This window comes from Pseudochaenichthys georgianus, chromosome 21 (assembly GCF_902827115.2).
Source record: "Pseudochaenichthys georgianus chromosome 21, fPseGeo1.2, whole genome shotgun sequence".
Classification (NCBI taxonomy): domain Eukaryota; kingdom Metazoa; phylum Chordata; class Actinopteri; order Perciformes; family Channichthyidae; genus Pseudochaenichthys; species Pseudochaenichthys georgianus.
In genome coordinates this window covers 38,880,800-38,899,947 of record NC_047523.1, presented here as the reverse complement: position 1 = coordinate 38,899,947, position 19,148 = coordinate 38,880,800, and the positions used below count along the sequence as shown (strand labels likewise).

The 19,148-nt window shown below is 43.7% G+C and overlaps 1 protein-coding gene across 3 annotated transcripts in view; it reads right to left on the bottom strand.

The window, feature by feature from the left end:
- Positions 1–19,148, bottom strand: part of sema5ba (sema domain, seven thrombospondin repeats (type 1 and type 1-like), transmembrane domain (TM) and short cytoplasmic domain, (semaphorin) 5Ba) — a 281,741-nt gene that overhangs the window by 16,695 nt on the left and 245,898 nt on the right. For all 3 annotated transcript variants that reach the window (XM_034110160.2, XM_034110161.2, XM_034110162.1), the window contains 5 exons: positions 17,418–17,561; positions 15,409–15,556; positions 12,770–12,995; positions 10,268–10,480; positions 1,022–1,192 (listed from right to left, as the gene is read on the bottom strand). In XM_034110160.2, coding sequence (XP_033966051.1) covers positions 1,022–1,192; positions 10,268–10,480; positions 12,770–12,995; positions 15,409–15,556; positions 17,418–17,561 — 902 coding nt within the window. The remainder of the gene's footprint in view (positions 1–1,021; positions 1,193–10,267; positions 10,481–12,769; positions 12,996–15,408; positions 15,557–17,417; positions 17,562–19,148) is intronic.

Sequence of the window (19,148 nt, the reverse complement as noted above, 5' to 3'; positions counted from 1 at the left end):
ATTCAAAAGTTTAAATGTTAGAAAAACAGCAACGTTTTTTTCCAAAAGTCTCTTTTCCACAGATAACTCAGAAGTTAACAATAAACAAAACTTTAGTAATTGTTGTGTGATATTTGTTTGCCTATTAACAATATAAAAACGTGCCCTCTGGTCAGTGGTGGACTGGCCATCGGGACGTTAGGTCACTAGCACCCCCCCTGTTGACAATCAACTGGCGGTATTTACTTGCGGTACCGAGATAGGCTGGTCGGATAAGTCACTAGCACCCCCAACCCCCCCCCCCCCCCCCCCCCTGTTGACAATCAACTGGCGGTATTTACTTGCGGTACCGAGGTAGGCTGGTCGGATAAGTCACTAGCACCCCCAACCCCCCCCCCCCCTGTTGACAATCAACTGGCGGTATTCACTTGCGGTACCGAGGTAGGCCGGTCGGATAAGTCAATAGCACCCCCAACCCCCCACCCCCTGTTGACAATCAACTGGCGGTATTTACTTGCGGTACCGAGGTAGGCCGGTCGGATAAGTCACTAGCACCCCCAACCCCCCCACCCGCCCTACCGAAGTGGGCCGGTCCGCCCCTGCCTCTGGACACACTGGCATTCGAAACTTCGGACACATGATGTAAAACTACTCTAAAGTTAAGCAACAAGAGGAAATCTCTTTTTAAAACGTTCCAAAGGCTTCCATGGATCTCAGAGCAGCGGCAGCTCAGCGAGGTTTGAGCATGAGTTGTTTCTTTTAGCATGACTGTTAATCTCTTCGTACCGCTAAGACCTGGTTTGTTCATTAGGCAAATTACGAAAGAAGGAATTTAGCGACGACACGGTGAGAGAGAGGATTGCCTGTCTGGAGGCGGGGTGAAGAGACGATGCACGACAGGGTTACAGTTTGAATTTTTGAACAGAGAATATGAACGGCTACCATCTAATGGGAGAATCATTAAAGTCAGTCTGAAGCATCCTTGGTGCTCCAGTCAGTCCTCTCAGAGCTGAATCCAGACCGAATGTATGTGTGCCCTTACCATCGCAGGTGTGTGTGTTGCACAGCGCCTCCTCAGTGTGGAGGCCCAGGCAGATTTCCCCTCCGTTAGCGGGCGCCGGGCTGTTACAGGAGCGAGTCCTCTGGTAGTGACCCCCCCCACAGCCCACTGAGCACTGGGACCAGGACGACCAGCAGGACCACGCACCTTTCACTGTAACACACAAACAACACAAGAGCAATGGTTATTTGAAAGGTCAGTGTTTGGCATCCTCCATCATCATTTACTTTGGAGGATCTTTGAGATGACTTGAATCCCCAGATCTCCCAGATTTCAAGTTTCAAGGCTGTATTGACATTAGCATATTAGCTACAGTGTAGATATGGCAATGAAACACTTAAGTCACGGCTCATCCAACAGTGCAACATAGGATCTAGAACAAATAAAACAGACAAAATAGTGCAAAAGAATGTTTGGAGATGAGCAAGTAAATACAAATATAACTTTGTATTTGTGCGTATTCGGTAACAGTTGTACCATTTCATTTGTATTTGTATAATGTACATTGACTTTGAGCGGACCATTATCACAAGGCTAGATGTTGCTAATGCTAACCGGCTATGACTAACCTTTGGAGTCAATCTGGTGACGCTGGCCTCTTGGAGACCACCAACAATTAATCAAATAATGTCCTACAAATGATGAGGTAACGGTTTGTATTACTGTCCTCGTAATACGTCTTAGTCAATACGTAGCAAGGCCCTTAACATGTAAACACCTGACATTATGCTTTCAGATCAGACTCTAAAAGTGCTGATTATACAATTATATTATTATATAAATTATATATATTTAAGGTGCTTATAAATTGGACATTTACATTTTTTTTAACAGGTTATAAAACACCATTATGTCATTGTTATTATTACACATTTATCAGCAGTAAACTGCTTTTTGCAGCTCCCGGTTCTCAAGAGAGACGAATGCCCAGGTTCTAATGCCTTTAGTTATAAACACTAAATTGGGTGCCTGCTGATTTCACATTTTTCATACTCCCACCGTCTTCGCTTCGTCCTATCGATTGATCCCGTCTCCCCACGGCTCCGCTAATGTTCCGGTGCCTGATCTAATCAGCGGAGTGTGACTCTCTGATGGAGACAGGCGGCGTTGCCAGGTAACGTCACAGTGCTGCAGGCTCCTCTATTAGCCGAGTGGATTAGCGCGAGGGTGCGAACTGGAGGGGAGCAGGGGGAGCTATAGCTCCCCTAGTGGTGACATGAGCTCCCCTGGGAACATGGTTTGTGACATTTAGGGGGAGCTCTCTAAAATACTGATATGATGACAAAATAAATGTGGGCATGGTCTTTTTTTCAAAGGTGTAAAATAAGTGAAATAAAATTATATTTAGAGTTTATGATTCATGAAAAAAGTGTCACCTGCTTGCACGCTGCCCGCAGCTCCACCCACTACCCACTCACTCACAAGCTCGTTTAGTTTTAGCACTGCATGTTTACCAGGCATTGTTGCTGCTGCTGCTGACATGTCGAAAAGAAAAAAACAATTTACCTTTGGCAATTTCTTTAAAAAGACGGCCAAACAACCCGATCAAGAAGACCAACCGAATGTAGCTGGTGGTAGCACATCGTACGTTGTGACTGCTGCTACAACAGAACCGAGAGAGGAGGGAGCTAAGGTCAGTGCTAGTGCTAACTTGACAGCTAACGTTAACTTGGGGGCTGAAGAGACACAAGCCGAGACGAGCCGTTGTGTTGTGTGTGTGGCGTCGCGTCTCTCCAGGCAGTGAGAGGGTTGTGTTGTGCTATAGCTGTATTATTAATATTAATATTGTTCATGGTTGGTGCCGCTGGCTGCTCTTATCGCGTGTGTTCGGCTCTGTGTAGGCTACAGCCATAATAGGCTATAGCCCATGTGAAACAATGTAGCCTGTTTTTGAGTCATTTTAAGTTGATTTAATTAAACAGTCAAACGTTACATTGGTGGTCCGTGGATTATTTATTATCAAGTTGATTGAAGTTTGCGTAGCCCATACATGCTCGGGAAATCTGTTCAGCATTCCCCCCCCCGCAAAAAAAAATCCCGGCTCCCCCGGAGTCCGTGGTATAGTTCGCACACTGAGCGCGACCACTTACCTCTGACTAGCTCACAGCCGGACCCCGCTCTGCCGACCGCTAACTGGCTGTTTGCAGGCCTGTCTGCGAATGACTGAACCGAACACCGCCTACCTGACTGGCTTCCTGCTTTATAACGCTCTCACTGCGAGTCACTCCTCCCCCGCGCCTCGCTTATTTTCAGAAACTTGAAAGGTGTCAAACGTGTCCTTGTGTGTTAGTTTGGCTGCTCGTGAACACGAGAGACTTAAACTGGAGGATCCAACGTTATTGACAGAGCTGACGTGAAAACTGACCTTGATTGACTTGGAGGGTCTGATTTATGGTTTGAGTTGAACTTTCTTGACGTCTTAAGGCTGGACATGTATGAAGTAGTGTGTGTGTGTCTGTGTGTGTGTGTTGTGTGTGTGTGTGTGTGTGTGTGTGTGTGTGTGTGTGTGGTGTGTGTGTGTGTGTGTGTTTGTGTGTGTGTGTGTGTGTGTGTGTGTGTGTTGTGTGTGTGTGTTTGTGTGTGTGTGTGTGTGTTTTTGTGTGTGTGTGTGTGTGTGTGTGTGTGTGTGTGTGTGTGTGTCTCTTTGTGTGTGAGTGTGTGTATGTGTGTCTCTTTGTGTGTGAGTGTGTCTCTTTTTGTGTGTGTGTGTCTCTTTGTGTGTTTGTGTGTGTGTGTTTGTGTGTGTCTCTTTGTGTGTGTGTGTGTGTGTGTGTGTCTCTTTGTGTGTGTGTGTGTCTCTTTGTGTGTGTGTGTGTGTGTGTCTTGTGTGTGCGTGTGTCTTTGTGTGTGTCTCTTTGTGTGTGTGTGTGTGTGTGTGTGTGTCTCTTTTTGTCTGCGTGTGTCTCTTTGTGTGTGTCTCTTTTTGTGTGTGTGTGTGTCCTCTTTGTGTGTGTGTGTGTGTGTGTGTGTGTCTCTTTGTGTGTGAGTGTGTCTCTTTGTGTGTGTCTTGTGTGTGTGTGTCTCTTTGTGTGCGTGTGTTTCTTTGTGTGTGTGTCTCTTTTTGTGTGTGTGTGTGTGTCTCTTTTTGTGTGTGTGTGTGTCTCTTTGTGTGTGCGTGTGTCTTTGTGTGTGTCTCTTTGTGTGTGTGTGTGTCTCTTGTGTGTGTGTGTGTGTGTGTGTGTGTGTGTCTCTTTGTGTGTGAGTGTGTCTCTTTGTGTGTGTGTGTCTCTTTGTGTGTGTCTGTCTCTTTGTGTGTGTGCTAATCTGGCTTGTATGTCTGTTTTGGTTTCCATCTGACGCATCAGGTATCAGGCCGTCCCTAACTATGCCAGCATCATTTATATTAGCTATGAGAGCATTAGTAACACAACAGTACATTATCCGAGTAGCCTCTCTCTTATATCGCAGTGATCGAATACATAATTCAACTATTTTGAGATTAGTTTAATTGTCACATGTGATGACTTGCAGTTTGCTAATAATACTCGACAACTGACTCTGATAATATGTCTTAGTTGACATGAGAGGTCCACTCACACACAGCACACGGATTGATTTAAAAAACAGGAAAATACATATTGATCGAGTTTCAGAACTTTCACTAAAAGCACCGTTATTTTTAGGTCAAACAGTAACTTCTTATAATGACATTTATAATTGAACTCAGGCTCAAAGTGACTCACTCTCACACACACACACACACACACACACACACACACACACAACACACCACAACACACACACACACACACACACACACACACACACACACACACACACACACACACACACACACACACACACACACACACACACACACACACACACACACACACACACACACACACACACACACACACACACACACACACACACACACACACCCTCCACCCCTCTCTAATCTGGCCTTGTCCTTTTCTCACCTGAGTCTCTACCCCAGGAGGATGCAGGCAGTGATGCTTCCTGATTGGCTACTTCACAGCAGGAAGCAACCGAAAGGGCGCATTGGCAGGGTTTTCTTAGCTAACAAGCGTCCGCTGCTAACAACTAAGGATTCCACGTGGATGCCAACAACTGACATTTAAATACACTACGACTACGGGAATGTAATCAGCTTTGCACCAACCAATCATAAACCCTTAACTCATTTGGCACCGCTCTGGAATATAGATAGCGAGAGCTTAAGTGTGTGTGTGTGTGTGTGTGTGTGTGTGTGTGTGTGTGTGTGTGTGTGTGTGTGTGTGTGTGTGTGTGTGTGTGTGTGTGTGTGTGTGTGTGTGTGTGTGTGTGTGTGTGTGTGTTAGGGCTGTCCCGAATACCATTTTTCGGGCTCCGGATATTCGGTAGTAATCAGCAGCGAATATTCGGTGCGGAGAGATTTGTATTTTTTTTTAATACATTTTTTTTTTCACATTTTTTTTTTTCCCCCCAAAAGGTTTCATAACACGCTCCGAATCCGAGACACCTGACAACACGCTGTTAAGCAGAAGCGCAGATAGAGCATACTATTACGATTTATATGTATTTATTGTATCAGTACTCGCAAACATTAAAACTAAATGTGTCCTCTGCATTTAACCCAGCGCAGTTCCACATTCCGTCTATAACATTTTACAACCTGAACAGTCAAACAAAGATACAAAACACATATTTCAGCTGCCAGCTTCATGTTGCTGGCATTGTCGTGGACAACGGCTACTCGCTTATAATTCGGAATGGCAAAGGCGTCCGCCACTTCTCCAAGCTGTTCTGCAATATTTACTCCCGTATGGTTTACTTCCATTACTTTGGTTTCCAAAACAAAGTAACAGAGTTTCCACTCGCGAGTTATGAAATGACGGGTGACAGCCATATACGCCTCCATACGCACCGAGGTGGTCCAAATGTCCGTTGTAAAAATTACGGCAGTTGAGTTTTCAATCTGAGTTACAATTTGGTCTCGGTGATCGCTGTACTTCAGAGACATGGCATCTAAAATACTGGAGCGTTTGGGGACAGTGTAGCCGGGCTCCATCTTCTTCATTAATTTTCTGAAGCCTTCGCCTTCGACTATGTAAATGGGTCTCATATCCATAGCGATGAAATGTACTATGGCATCTGTTATCTCTATCTTTCTTTTCTCCGTTATCGTTTTTTTTAACTGTAGGGTCTGCTGTATTGTTGAGGATGTTGATGGCTGGGATGCGTGGGGATGCACCTATGGCCACAATGTATTATTAGGCTGAGCTACTCAACTTTATGCCAATAATTGCCTTAGCCCCAGATGTTCCCACATTACTCCTATTATTTTCACTATGCTGATAAAATTAAAAAACTAATATAAAAAAATAATTCGGTTGCTTGCTTGCAACTATTTTCCAAGCAAAGTAAGTGCACGTTTTTATCATGTTTAACGTTACTGTTTAAACGGCGGATAAAGCAGCTTCATCATGGCAACTTCACAACAGCTAAGCTAAGCTAGGTTACAGCATCCAGGTGACTTTTCAGAGTTGTTGTGCCACCGTGGTAGTCCAGTTTCTTATCACATATTTGGCACATTGCCTTCTTTTTACCGTCGTCCAATTTAAAATGGTCCCACACAGCTGAAGTCTTCGGCATTTTATGGGTGAAGCGAGGTGAAGCGTGCCATTTGCGTTCGTGACTGTGAACAGTGAACGCAATGTCAGGAGCACAGGCTGAGATTGTATATATTTCCGCATTTTAACAGTGCAATTCAAAAGTATAAATATAGTATAAGAATATGGCAATTCGCCTTTATTAATAGCATACATTTAGAAAAATATATTAATTTGTTTGAAAAATATTTTATTTTTAAAAATATTTTTTTGTTTGAAAAAAAAAAAAAAAAATGAATATCCGAATAATGAAATTGAAACCCGAATAGTTGGCCAACGAACGAATAGTCGAATATTCGGGTACAGCCCTAGTGTGTGTGTGTGTGTGTGTGTGTGTGTGTGTGTGTGTGTGTGTGTGTGTGTGTGTGTGTGTGTGTGTGTGTGTGTGTGTGTGTGTGTGTGTGTGTGTGTGTGTGTGTGTGTGTGTGTGTGTGTGTGTGTGTGTGTGTGTGTGTGTGTGTGTGTGTGTGTGTGTGTGTGTGTGTGTGTCCTGAGTCTGGTTTAATAAGTGCAGCCTGTCAGTGCAGCAGTCTGTGGTCAGTGGAGTCCTAAGTCAGCTGATTATGTCTTGATGAGGACTTTGAAGTAGATGACTTAATTTGTTAAGGACTCTCCCTCTATGCTGCAGCTAACCATTAGCTAATGAAGCTAATGATCCACTCAGCTCCGTTTCACTTCCACCATTGACCTTCTCCTCTCTCTGTCTCCGTCTCCGTATCTCTTAGCAGGGGCGGACTGGGGGGAAAAGTGGCCCGGGGATTAATTGACAGACAGGCCCACTTAATGTATCAGCCGGCCGGCGATGAAAGTATGTAACTTAACAAAAAACCCGATGCATTTTAAGTTAATTTGGACCATTATTCATATAGTAATCACATTACCTGAGCAGCCCTTGAGTTGCCGAGAGCAAAATAGTTACAGCATATATTTAGTGATTTTAATGTTAACAGATCATTGATGCAATAACATTTGGACCCAATTTGCCTGACTTGACACATGGGGAATAAAACATGGGCGTAGGAAGCATCCTCATTGTGGGTGACACAATTTAACAAGGGGTGTGGGCAGGTGGTGGACCTCACCTCCTCTAGGGGGGTCCGGGGGCATGTTCCCCGGGGAAGATTTTTTTTTTTTTAAATGTTGAAGTTAAATGCATCAATCTGATGCACTTTGAGAGCAACATTAGGGACTAAATCTATGGATACATCTCTCCACACCCATATGAAACAGAACTGTAAACAGATTTACTTTTTCTTTGAACAGCAAGTGGAGGCAAAAGTGACTGCGCCCAAACCTGCTAGCTAACTAGCCTAAACTCAGTAACAGAATGTGGGCAACACGTTCTTCTCCACAGCCGCGCGACCTCTGAGTCAGACGTCACTTCCCCCTTTTCTATCCTACGGGTACAGCCACTACCCCTGAACCCCGTTTCCCTGCCACCCCCCCCCTCCCCCATGCAAGCCCCTCCCTCTGAACCCAGGGCTCGCTACAATACTGTATACTGTATACACAAACTATACAAAAACGCCTTTACGCTTTGGAGCTTGTTTATCCATCTGTAGGCAACTGCCAGCTAGGTCTTTCAGTCACTCACTCCTGATCGTTCACTGCGCAGTGACAGCTGCTACGGGCCTCATGTGTGAAAGTGAAACATATAGAACATAGGTAGCCTAGTGGGGTGTGGGCCGCAACCAGGGAGCCGGAACACTTACAAATGTTGGCCGGTAGGATTTAAGCAATCAAAAAAAACTATAATTGTTTTGCCCTCCGGCCCACGCACAGCACCGGCCCACCGGGAAAACTCCCGGTATTCCCAATGGCCAGTCCGCCCCTGTCTCTTAGTGTGCAAGTATCTCCTTTATGAACCCTTCATTTAGCAGGGAAGATACAACTGACTTTATCTGAACTCTATCAATCTCATCAAGTCATGATTGCAGCTCTCTGCAGATTTTAATTGATCGGATCAGATTGTACTCAAATCCAACAGTGGCAGATATCCAATTAAAAATGATGTTGTTTTATCATTGCAATTTAAAGCTTGTGAACTAAAAATGTCCTATTTAGTGATTTAAAACCATATGGTACATTTCATTGGACATGTTCTGCTCTGCATTATATCAAAGCGAATCATCATATTTCATCAAACCCAATCTGTCATCCCTCAGACTGTAACAGCATGTGACTGAAAGTTAGGGTTATTCTTTCTAGAAAAGAGACCAGAAATATACAGAGATGTTATACCCCCATATTTATAAAGTCTCATGAGAGCTCAGATTTTACTTCACATAATGGAACATTGAGCGATGAGTGGAGAAAAGTTTCACAATAGATGTTATAAGAGCAAGTCAAATAAAGTAATTAAAGAGAAAAGAGAATAATAGAACTTCAGTGGTTGCTGCATATTGTGTAAAACAATCCAAACGGGTGTTTAAGTTCAGAAGTTCTTCTAATGAAACTGTTATTCACTGCCTGCCTTTCTTTCCTATATGCAACAATATTCTTTAGAGAAGACCAGGAAATGATGGATACACGGATCGTGTTCAAATCAGTAGGCACGCAATGACTCTAAAGAATAATGATCACGCCACCAAACACACATTCAGACTAAAGGAACCAGCTGTTTGGGAAATGAGAGAAGTAGAAAGTACAGGTATTTGAGTTCAACATGTGAGAAGTAGAAAGTACAGGTATTTGAGTTCAACATGTAAGAAGTAGAAAGTACAGGTATTTGGGTTCAACATGTGAGAAGTAGAAAGTACAGGTATTTGAGTTCAACATGTGAGAAGTAGAAAGTACAGGTATTTGTGTTCAACATGTAAGAAGTAGAAAGTACAGGTATTTGAGTTCAACATGTGAGAAGTAGAAAGTACAGGTATTTGAGTTCAACATGTAAGAAGTAGAAAGTACAGGTATTTGAGTTCAACATGTAAGAAGTAGAAAGTACAGGTATTTGTGTTCAACATGTAAGAAGTAGAAAGTACAGGTATTTGTGTTCAACATGTAAGAAGTAGAAAGTACAGGTATTTGTGTTCAACATGTAAGAAGTAGAAAGTACAGGTATTTGTGTTCAACATGTAAGAAGTAGAAAGTACAGGTATTTGTGTTCAACATGTAAGAAGTAGAAAGTACAGGTATTTGTGTTCAACATGTAAGAAGTAGAAAGTACAGGTATTTGAGTTCAACATGTGAGAAGTAGAAAGTACAGGTATTTGTGTTCAACATGTAAGAAGTAGAAAGTACAGGTATTTGTGTTCAACATGTAAGAAGTAGAAAGTACAGGTATTTGTGTTCAACATGTGAGAAGTAGAAAGTACAGGTATTTGTGTTCAACATGTAAGAAGTAGAAAGTACAGGTATTTGTGTTCAACATGTAAGAAGTAGAAAGTACAGGTATTTGTGTTCAACATGTAAGAAGTAGAAAGTACAGGTATTTGTGTTCAACATGTGAGAAGTAGAAAGTACAGGTATTTGTGTTCAACATGTAAGAAGTAGAATGTAAAAAGTCGTCAGAAAAAGAAGTAGTGGAGTAAAGTACTGATACCAGAAACATGTACTTAAGTACAGTAACGAAGTATTTGTACTCCACTCCTTCCCACCTCTGGTCTCCACTCACCGGGACACGCCTGCACGTTACAGTCCTGGTAGTCGACCGGAGACCCTCGGCAGGCCACGGGCGCGCTCTTCCCCTCCGGCCCGGAGCACGACCTCCGGCGGGTTCGGTACCCTTTGGCACAGCTCTGAGAGCAGCTGGACCACGTCTCCCATGACGACCAGCCGGCACCGGCCACTCGCACCACAGGAGTCTTCAGAAGCTCCTCCACCAGGGCTAAAGAGAGAAGAACCAGAACAATAGTCAGGATCCAAGGCTCAAGATTCAAGGCTTTTATTATTATTCGTACATAGCTACAGTTTAGTTAAATCTGAGGCCAGAGGCTCCTCCAACAGCTCAACACAATACAACAGATAACATAGTTAAAAAATGCAAGTAAATACAAATAAAATAGAATAGAAATAGTGCAAGGAGAGTCTATTACTGCCGAATTGTATTCCATATTTTATTCCATTCTATTTCTATGTAAATACTGCTATATTATTTTATTATTTTTATGTTATTTTATATGTATGAACCATGACATCAATTCAGATTCCTTGTATGTGTAAAGCTGCCGGTAATAAACCCGTCTCTGTCTGTAATTGGAATATGATATATTAGATCAATAATTTGTAATCAGAATCCCTTTATTAGTCCTGCAGTGGAGACATTTACAGCGTGACAGCAAAAGTGGCATAGCAGGTAAAAAGGGCATGCAATAATAAATAGAGAAAGCACCCATTAGTAGATATAGAAATAAAGACACATAAGTACACATGGTTGCAACAGTGTGTATTGTGTGGTGGTCTCTAAGGTGTTATCCCGCCTGAAGGAAAGCCCCAGAAATAAATATATGCAGCGCTGTCAGATTGAGAGTGTTAAGGAGATGAAGAGAGATGTGAAGCATGCAGATCTCTTGAGTGAAAGTCACACAGTGTGTTTGACTTTGCCAGCAGGCATTTCTCTCCATACGTCCTGCATCCCCCGTTCCCCTCTGTCGGCGTTTCATCAGTGTGTCGGAGTCGATGTGGCCCCACAGGACGATGACAGGCGCAGACAAGCAATCGATTCACCAGTGGAGAGCAGTGGACCGTGACCCTGTGTCGCTGAGTGTGTGTGTGTGTGTGTGTGTGTGTGTGTATGGAAGAGCTGGACTGAGACCCCGTCACTAACAGCGCGTAGGGGAGCTAACACGGCTAACGGAGGGCCACTTCAACATGTCATGCTCCGCCTGGAAGAATCTCTGCAGGCTGCCTCTTTCTGTGTGCGGTGACTGTGTGTGTGTGTGTGTGTGTTTTTCTGTACACATAAACACATAACTGATTATTAACTTATTGACATTTCCCGGCACAAACGTTCGTCTCTATAGCCATTTCAAACTGGTTTATTATAGTTTTAAGGATGAAGATGACTGGATAGGTTTACTTGGTACAGGCTAAAGATGGAAACAGTTCACTACTCATCACAACATTACATTTGGACATTGTCCCAAGACAGGCGCCATCAGGAAACCTTCAAATTGGATCCGAACCCCTTCAGATAGAGTGTTGTTCAGTATGGACACTATGCAATATGGGCTCTGTACATTTGTTGAAATAAATCCTTAAACTCGACCTCACCAAAGATGACGGAGGAGGGATCCCCTTTAATCCTATGACAGTTGCTCATTGAAGCATAAGTACAAAATGATCCGCTGATTTACAGAGGGCTCTTTCTCAATGGGAATAAAGATCTTTGGGCCCAATGACGTCACGCTTGGTTAGAAGAGAAGCCGGCCCATCCTCGGGTAGCAATGTATATTTTATACTTATGTATTTTGAAGAGATATGAGAAAGGGCAGTGGGTTAACACACTTATCTTTGGTGCGTACATTGTTCTCATCATCACTAAACTCTGTCCGGTGTCTGTTTAGCTTAAGGAGAGGAAGGACATCTCTGCCAATATGTCATTTCTTACTTGTTGTAATCCTCTTTTCATTTGGGTAGAAAGGAAAACAACCAGTTGTATCGCCCTAAAGCAGTGTTTCTCAAACTTTTTCATACCAAGGACCACTTGACCAATAAAAAAACACTCGCGGACCACCTAACTCCACAAATATCCCAAAACACATCGTTTTTCTAGAACAGATTATAAATCGCCTGGAAATGGTACAAACAAGTGGCAACATGTGTGACGAAGGTGTTGCCCTGGGCTTTATCATGCAATAGAAAGTGTAACGTAAGCTTGTTCCATTGCGGAGATATTCCCGCGAGAGTGCGGAAAACTTAAATGTATTTATTTATTTTAAATGTGAAATGTTACCAATATACTCACGGACCACTAGGGGGCGCCCCCTAGTGGTACACTTTGAGAAGCACTGCCCTAAAGTAATAAGAGGACCATTTTTAAGATAGTGTAACTCAACCACATATACATGTACTTCTCTGTGTGTCAATGACTTCTTTCTAAATATGTGAATCCCATGTTAAGGTACTTTTTCCTTTATTGCAGTACTGACCCCCCTCCAGTGTGTCTTTAACTCACTGTCTGTCTCGCAGGCGGCGGTCCCGTCGTTGGGGCAGAAGCGCGTCTCCACCTTCCTGCGTCCGATCTGCAGCTCGTGGGGGTCGGACAGGTGAGCGCGGCACATGTAGCGTATCCTCTGCTCCTGACGAGCCCCCCCCTGAGTCACGTTGACGGGCATCCAGGGGGTCCAGGGGGTGTTCCTCTTTACCTCGGGACACGCCTCCAGGTTGCACGCCTTGTACTCCTGCAGGTGGGGAAAAGTCAGTGGGTTTTATTGTTTTATTCTTAATTTAACTTTTAAAAAAATCCCACATTTTGAGAAAAAAGTCCAATTCTGGGGTATTTTTTTTAACATTATTAATTGTTTTATTTATTTATTCTACTATTTCAACAATTAGACAAAATGAGTAGAAGTGGGAGGGCAGAAAGCAAAGGTTATACAGAAGTAGCTCTCCAGTCATCCAGTTGCAGGATAAAGAAAAAAAAGATAATTCTGTAATTAAAAACTATTAAAAACACAATTCTATATATACACACACACACACACACACACACACACACACCCCCATTTCCAGGGTGAAAATTACATAATAAAGTAATAGAGCGGTGCAGTCATGACTTATTTCTGCAGGCCTACTCAGAGCTTAGCATTTTGCAAGTTCGCCTTGGAAAAAAGCAACGAGATATTTCCATATGATTTGGAGTATTGCAGAAAATAGAATCACAAGCTTCTGGTTCTAACATGTGTTGTTCAGCAGTATAATCTCCTCGTATAAACACAGTTTGTAATGTTTTTTAAAGCGTAACTGCAATCGCTAAAAGAGTTATATTCGGCGTGGTGACGTTTCTCATTTGCTCACGTAATGCTATAACAACGACGACATCACAGTCACACGTCTTTACGTTACCACCAATAAGCTAGAGGCGGCTAATGTTCAGCGGTTACCGTTACCCCCCTGCACAGAATCATCAGCTGCTACCATCACCAGTGTGTTTATCTTGATGCTTGTCACAGAACCCCCCCCTCGATTATACATCTCCTCGTCTGTTTTAATGAACAATTATCTTTACTTCAGTCTCTTGTCTCCTGATTGAATGGTTTCGCAGCTCTTATTTTTACATTTTTGAGTTATTTTTTCTCAAGAGCAGCTTTGTGGTAAATTCCTATCCTGGAAATTAAGTGTTGAATTGAGTTTTATATAAATGTGACGCATTGGTTTTGAAGATGTTTGTCTCTAGTAGGGCTGCTCAATTAATCGTATTTTAATCGCAATTACGATTATGGCTTGCAACGATTACGAAAACAACGTAATCGAAATAAAACGATTATTTTTTTATTATTATTATTAATATATATATATATACTTTTTTTTGGTTTTTCAGTTGAATTATACTTAAAGTTCAGGGTAATCAACTGTTAAAACATTCTGTTCAAATGTTTTCTTCTCCAATAAATGGATGTTTTCAAAGTCAATGAATAATCGCAATTACAATTATTGACCCAAATAATTGAGATTATGATTTTTGCCATAATCGAGCATCCCTAGTCGTTGATTGAGCGCTTTTATCCAAAGCGACTTACATACTCAATACTGTGGGCAGTACGACATGCAGTGGGGTTTGAACCTGATCGCAACACCAACGCACTAGCCCACTGCGCCACAGCCTCCCTCCCACTTGATCAATAAGATACGTTCAACACCAATCTCTCACTCTACAACGACACTGTGTCCTGAACTGTTTCTATAAAAAGCAAAGCTGTGTGTTCTAATGTTCAAGGAGATGTTGAAATATCATTTTCCCTGAAGAGCTGAACGTCCCAAGAGACTGTCGATCACCATCAGCGTCAATAGTATGGCATTTTTATCACAATAAAATCATTGATGGGAAAAACAATACGTCACTTTTTCATTTTAAAGACGTGTTTGTTTTGTCAGCGGACTTCATGTTTGCATGTTCATCTCCGCTGTCACCATCACCTGTTTAATGATTTTGCACTCTTTACTAAAGTGTCGCCTACATTTAGACTCCGACACACAAAGACACATGGAGATCAACATTATCTGACAAAGCCACGGCGTTTCTGTTCAAAAACTATTTTAACACTTCCTTAACTATCACATGTTGTCTTAAAAGCAGAGAGGCAGGGAGACGGACCCCCTGAGGCTGACAGATGTTCTTCTATGTCTCTGTGTGTGTGTGTGTGTGTGTGTGTGTGTGTGTGTGTGTGTGTGTGTGTGTGTGTGTGTGTGTGTGTGTGTGTGTGTGTGTCTGTGTGTGTCTGTGTGTGTGTGTGTGTGTGTCTGTCTGTCTGTCTGTCTGTCTGTCTGTCTGTCTGTCTGTCTGTCTGTCTGTCTGTCTGTCTGTCTGTCTGTCTGTCTGTCTGTCTGTCTGTCTGTCTGTCTGTCTGTCTGTCTGTCTGTCTGTCTGTCTGTCTGTCTGTGTGTGTGTGTGTGTGTGTGTGTGTGTGTGTGTGTCTGTCTGTGTGACTGAAAAATAATAATAAAATAAAAACAATTAAAAGCAGAGAGGCAGGTAGATGGACCCCCTGAGGCTGACAGATGTTCTTTGTGTGTGTGTGTGTGTGTGTGTGTGTGTGTGTGTGCGTGCGAGCGAGCGTGTGTGTGTGCGTGTGTGTGTGTGTGTGTGTTTCTTACCAGTGCACATCCTGGGCAGCTGTTGCCGTTCTCACAGCTGCGGACCTTGGAGTGGACGCCCCCCCCACACTCGGTGCTGCACTTGGTCCAGGAGCCCCACGGGGCCCAGAAGATGGGCTGGGGGCAGGAGACGCCTTCATTGCAGAACCTGTGCAGGCAGAGGAGGAGCGTGCTGTCAAAGCGCTGTACCATGCCGTCCGTGGGTGATGACGCTTTGCTTCCAAGCAAACTTTGCGGAGATCGTTGTCGGATTTTGATTCGGGCGGTATTCAAACACGAAGACACACTTCCTCGTGACTCAAAGTTCTCCGTATCAAAAAAGAACAAAAAGAACACGGTCAAAAGACTATGCCGCTTCCCGTCTAATCACGATATCAACCACACATTCAAACCGGACTGATGAAAGGGAAAGGGCTCGGACACACATTGTTCATTGAGACTTGACCTATTTGAGAGTCAAGTTGAAACCGTTATAACATGGGATAGAGTTTGAATATAGGACCAGGCGATAGTTAAATGTCGCTGTAACTGTTACATCATGATGAATATATGAAGGTCGTGTAACCGGCTTCAAGGCTCTGGGTTACACGACCTAAACTGATCATAGAGAGCAGAGACTACCGGCCCCTACACGCGGCGGCGTGCGTTGCCGCTTCAGCGCTTCTGCCCATTCACTTTGAATGGGGTGACGTCACGATTCGCCGAACTGCATTGTGGGAGCAAAGCGTAGCTTCTCTCGAGGTGCTCGCTGCAAAAGTAGAGCAATGTTCTACTTTTGCCGCCTCGACGGAGGCGTCAGCCAATCAAATCCCTCGTATGCAAATCTGACAGTACAAGCGCTAGCCAATCAAACCGGGTGTATGCTGGGAGAGCCAGACCGCAGTCATTTCCCATATGTCAACAAAAGGAGGAGAACATTATCGTGGCGGTAGGGAATCACCCGGTACTCTATGACCAGTCCCTCTTTCACATACAGGGATACAAACCGGAGGAGCCAGGCATGGGGGGAGGTGGCAGAGGCAGTGGGGGAAACTGGTAGGTTTTCGCTTGTTTGGGGAGTTTATATCCAGTGTACTTCGTTTGAATGGACAGCTAGCAAGCATAGACAGTATATTTAGCCAGCATGGATGTAGCATGAATGCTTTGCTTTGTGTGTCCGGGGCGGGACATTCATGTGGTTGGTTGTTGTTGCTCAAGACACGCCCACCGCCCACCGGCAACGCACTCCGCCGTGTGTAGGCTCCGTAACTCAGATTTGTTTGAAACCAAGTGAAATATCTTGAGGGAATGTCAATGGAAGTAGCAGTACACTTTACTTTCTCCGTATGCCATCAATATAATGTGATTTACAGACTCCAGTTATATCAACATTATAAATATGAAGTCACTTTATTTGTGTGCAAAAGCATTCAAATCTACATTTCTGACCGTCGTACTGTAACACAGATTAGGATTAGAGATTCCACAAAACGATTGTCCTTCATATCGTCAAATAAGTCGAATAGAGGGGCTCCTGGTGCACAATTTAAAAATGGGTAATAACAAGCACAAACTAATTCAAACAGAAAATATTTTGAATTGTATTTAAAGTTGCTGTTTGTCGCACTTGGTACTATCAATGCAATATCAATCAGAGTCCAGTTCAATGTAAATGTTCTCTAAATATGAAGTCACTTTCTCCGTGTGCATGCATGAGAACAGTCAGTGTATTTTCATATTCACTTGCATTCGCACGAGAGTTCTTATTTAAATGAGAAAAGACCGAGTGAATTTCATCTGGTAAGAACACAAAGCAGTAAACAGTTACTTTGTTACATATTGTCTCTATCTCTGCTGGAGGTCTCTTTTCGCCACATATTCACGATACTTGAATATAACGGGAGTATGCTTACCGTATTCCATGTCGTTTATTTGGTTTGGTAAAAAGCATTTAATCATGAGTTTGAAAAGTTACTTTATGAACGTGTGTGTGTGTGTGTGTGTGTGTGTGTGTGTGTGTGTGTCCTCACCTCTCGTCCCTGCTCGGGCCCACACACACTCGTCCACCGTGTCGGGGGGACGGGTTGTTACAGGATCGCTGACGCAGCTCGAAACCCGTCCCACAGGTGGTGCTGCACTGTCCCCATGACGACCACGGCGTCCAGCCTCCGTTTCTATGGCAACAGACATATGGTAAGGCGAGGTAAGGCAAGTTTATTTATACAGCACCGTTCAACACAAGGCAATTCAAAGTGCTTTAGAAAAATGAAAGACATTAAGAAACATATTATAAGATGGCATTTAAAAACACTCAAAGCAAAGATAATAAAACATGAATAACAAAAGGCCCGTGAATTAAAGCGAGTCAGTGTGAGATACACACATCTGAAACGTTTTGCTCTGACTATCAGTCATTGCTCACTTTTTAGCAGAAATACTTTTCTTTCTTTCTACTTTCTTGTGTAGCTTATCCTTCAGTTATGTCAAGTGTTTCATGCTAACCGAACCCCCCTTTGGAAAATGCTAATCTGCAACCCAACATTCCCAAAATTCAACGGACCCTGGCCGTATGTGTGTCGCACATCGTTCGTGTGGCTTGCTAGTTCTGGACCCCACCTGTAGCCCCACTTGGTGAGGTATTAGCAACACATTCATATTAGCCCCAAATCCTGCGTGCTTATTCAGCAGAGCTATTAGTATTATTCTTCCACCGGATGCTCTCTGAAGGCTCGGGGGGAAAGAAAAGCAGATTATTCTCAACAGAGCTGTGGTTCAGAGCGTCTGCAAACAGACATGCAAACACACAGGGAAACTTTCATTCAATCTGCTGAAGTGCTTTGTTCCTGGGCAGCACTTCTTCTCGCGGTTTAATTGCCACTTTCAGCAAAAGCACAATTCAATTTCGGCACCACAGATTAAATCTGGTGCAGCGACTGGGTGAGATGAAGGTGGCTGAGCCCTCTGTCTGTGCCGAACACTGATTGGCTGGTTCCCACGGAGACGGAGGCGACGAAAGGTGTCACAAGGAGAACCTGGGTGTCGCTAATAGGATTCCTCAGGTTCACGATCTGTTCGCATGTTCTGTCGGAGCGCAAAGTGCGACCCGGGGTGAGGGGCTTTGCTGCGACACTGATAGAGTTAAAGGAAAAAGATGGTGGCGCTGTCATTGTCACGATCTGTCTGTGTTTTATTTTTGTCCTGTGTAGATCTGTCTTTTTGGTTTCCTGTTTTAGTTTGAAACGTGTTCAACCCCTGTCTCGTCTGTTGCTTCCTGTCTCTGGGTGCGTCTCACTTCGGTTATAATTCATTGCCTCGCTCCTCGGGCTCGGTCTCACCGGAAGTTGATTTGTCTGCGCCATCTTGAGTAGCGTCCCAGTGGCCTTATGTGTGCCGGAGGACCGAGGATCGAGGAGCGATAACGGAGGAGCGATAATGGAGGAACTACCAGACCATCCTCCTGTGAAATCCTCAGACACTCGCCCCGCCCCCTTTACTGCGTATCGCTCACTGATTGGACGATGCAGTGCATGCTGATCTGGCTGCTGTCAGACGATCAGCTGTGCGGCGTCATCACAAACGGGCGTCGCTTCACGTGGCGGTCCCATTGCTTTTAAAACTAATTTCCCTGCTTCTCGTGGTTTCCTTGACGACGCAAGTGAGGGACGCAAGGAATCCATTTAACCCTCTGTGTTCCCTCCTGCCTGATTACAAATGAACACATTTGACTGTAACCTGAGAGTTTAAATGAATTGTAAATTATA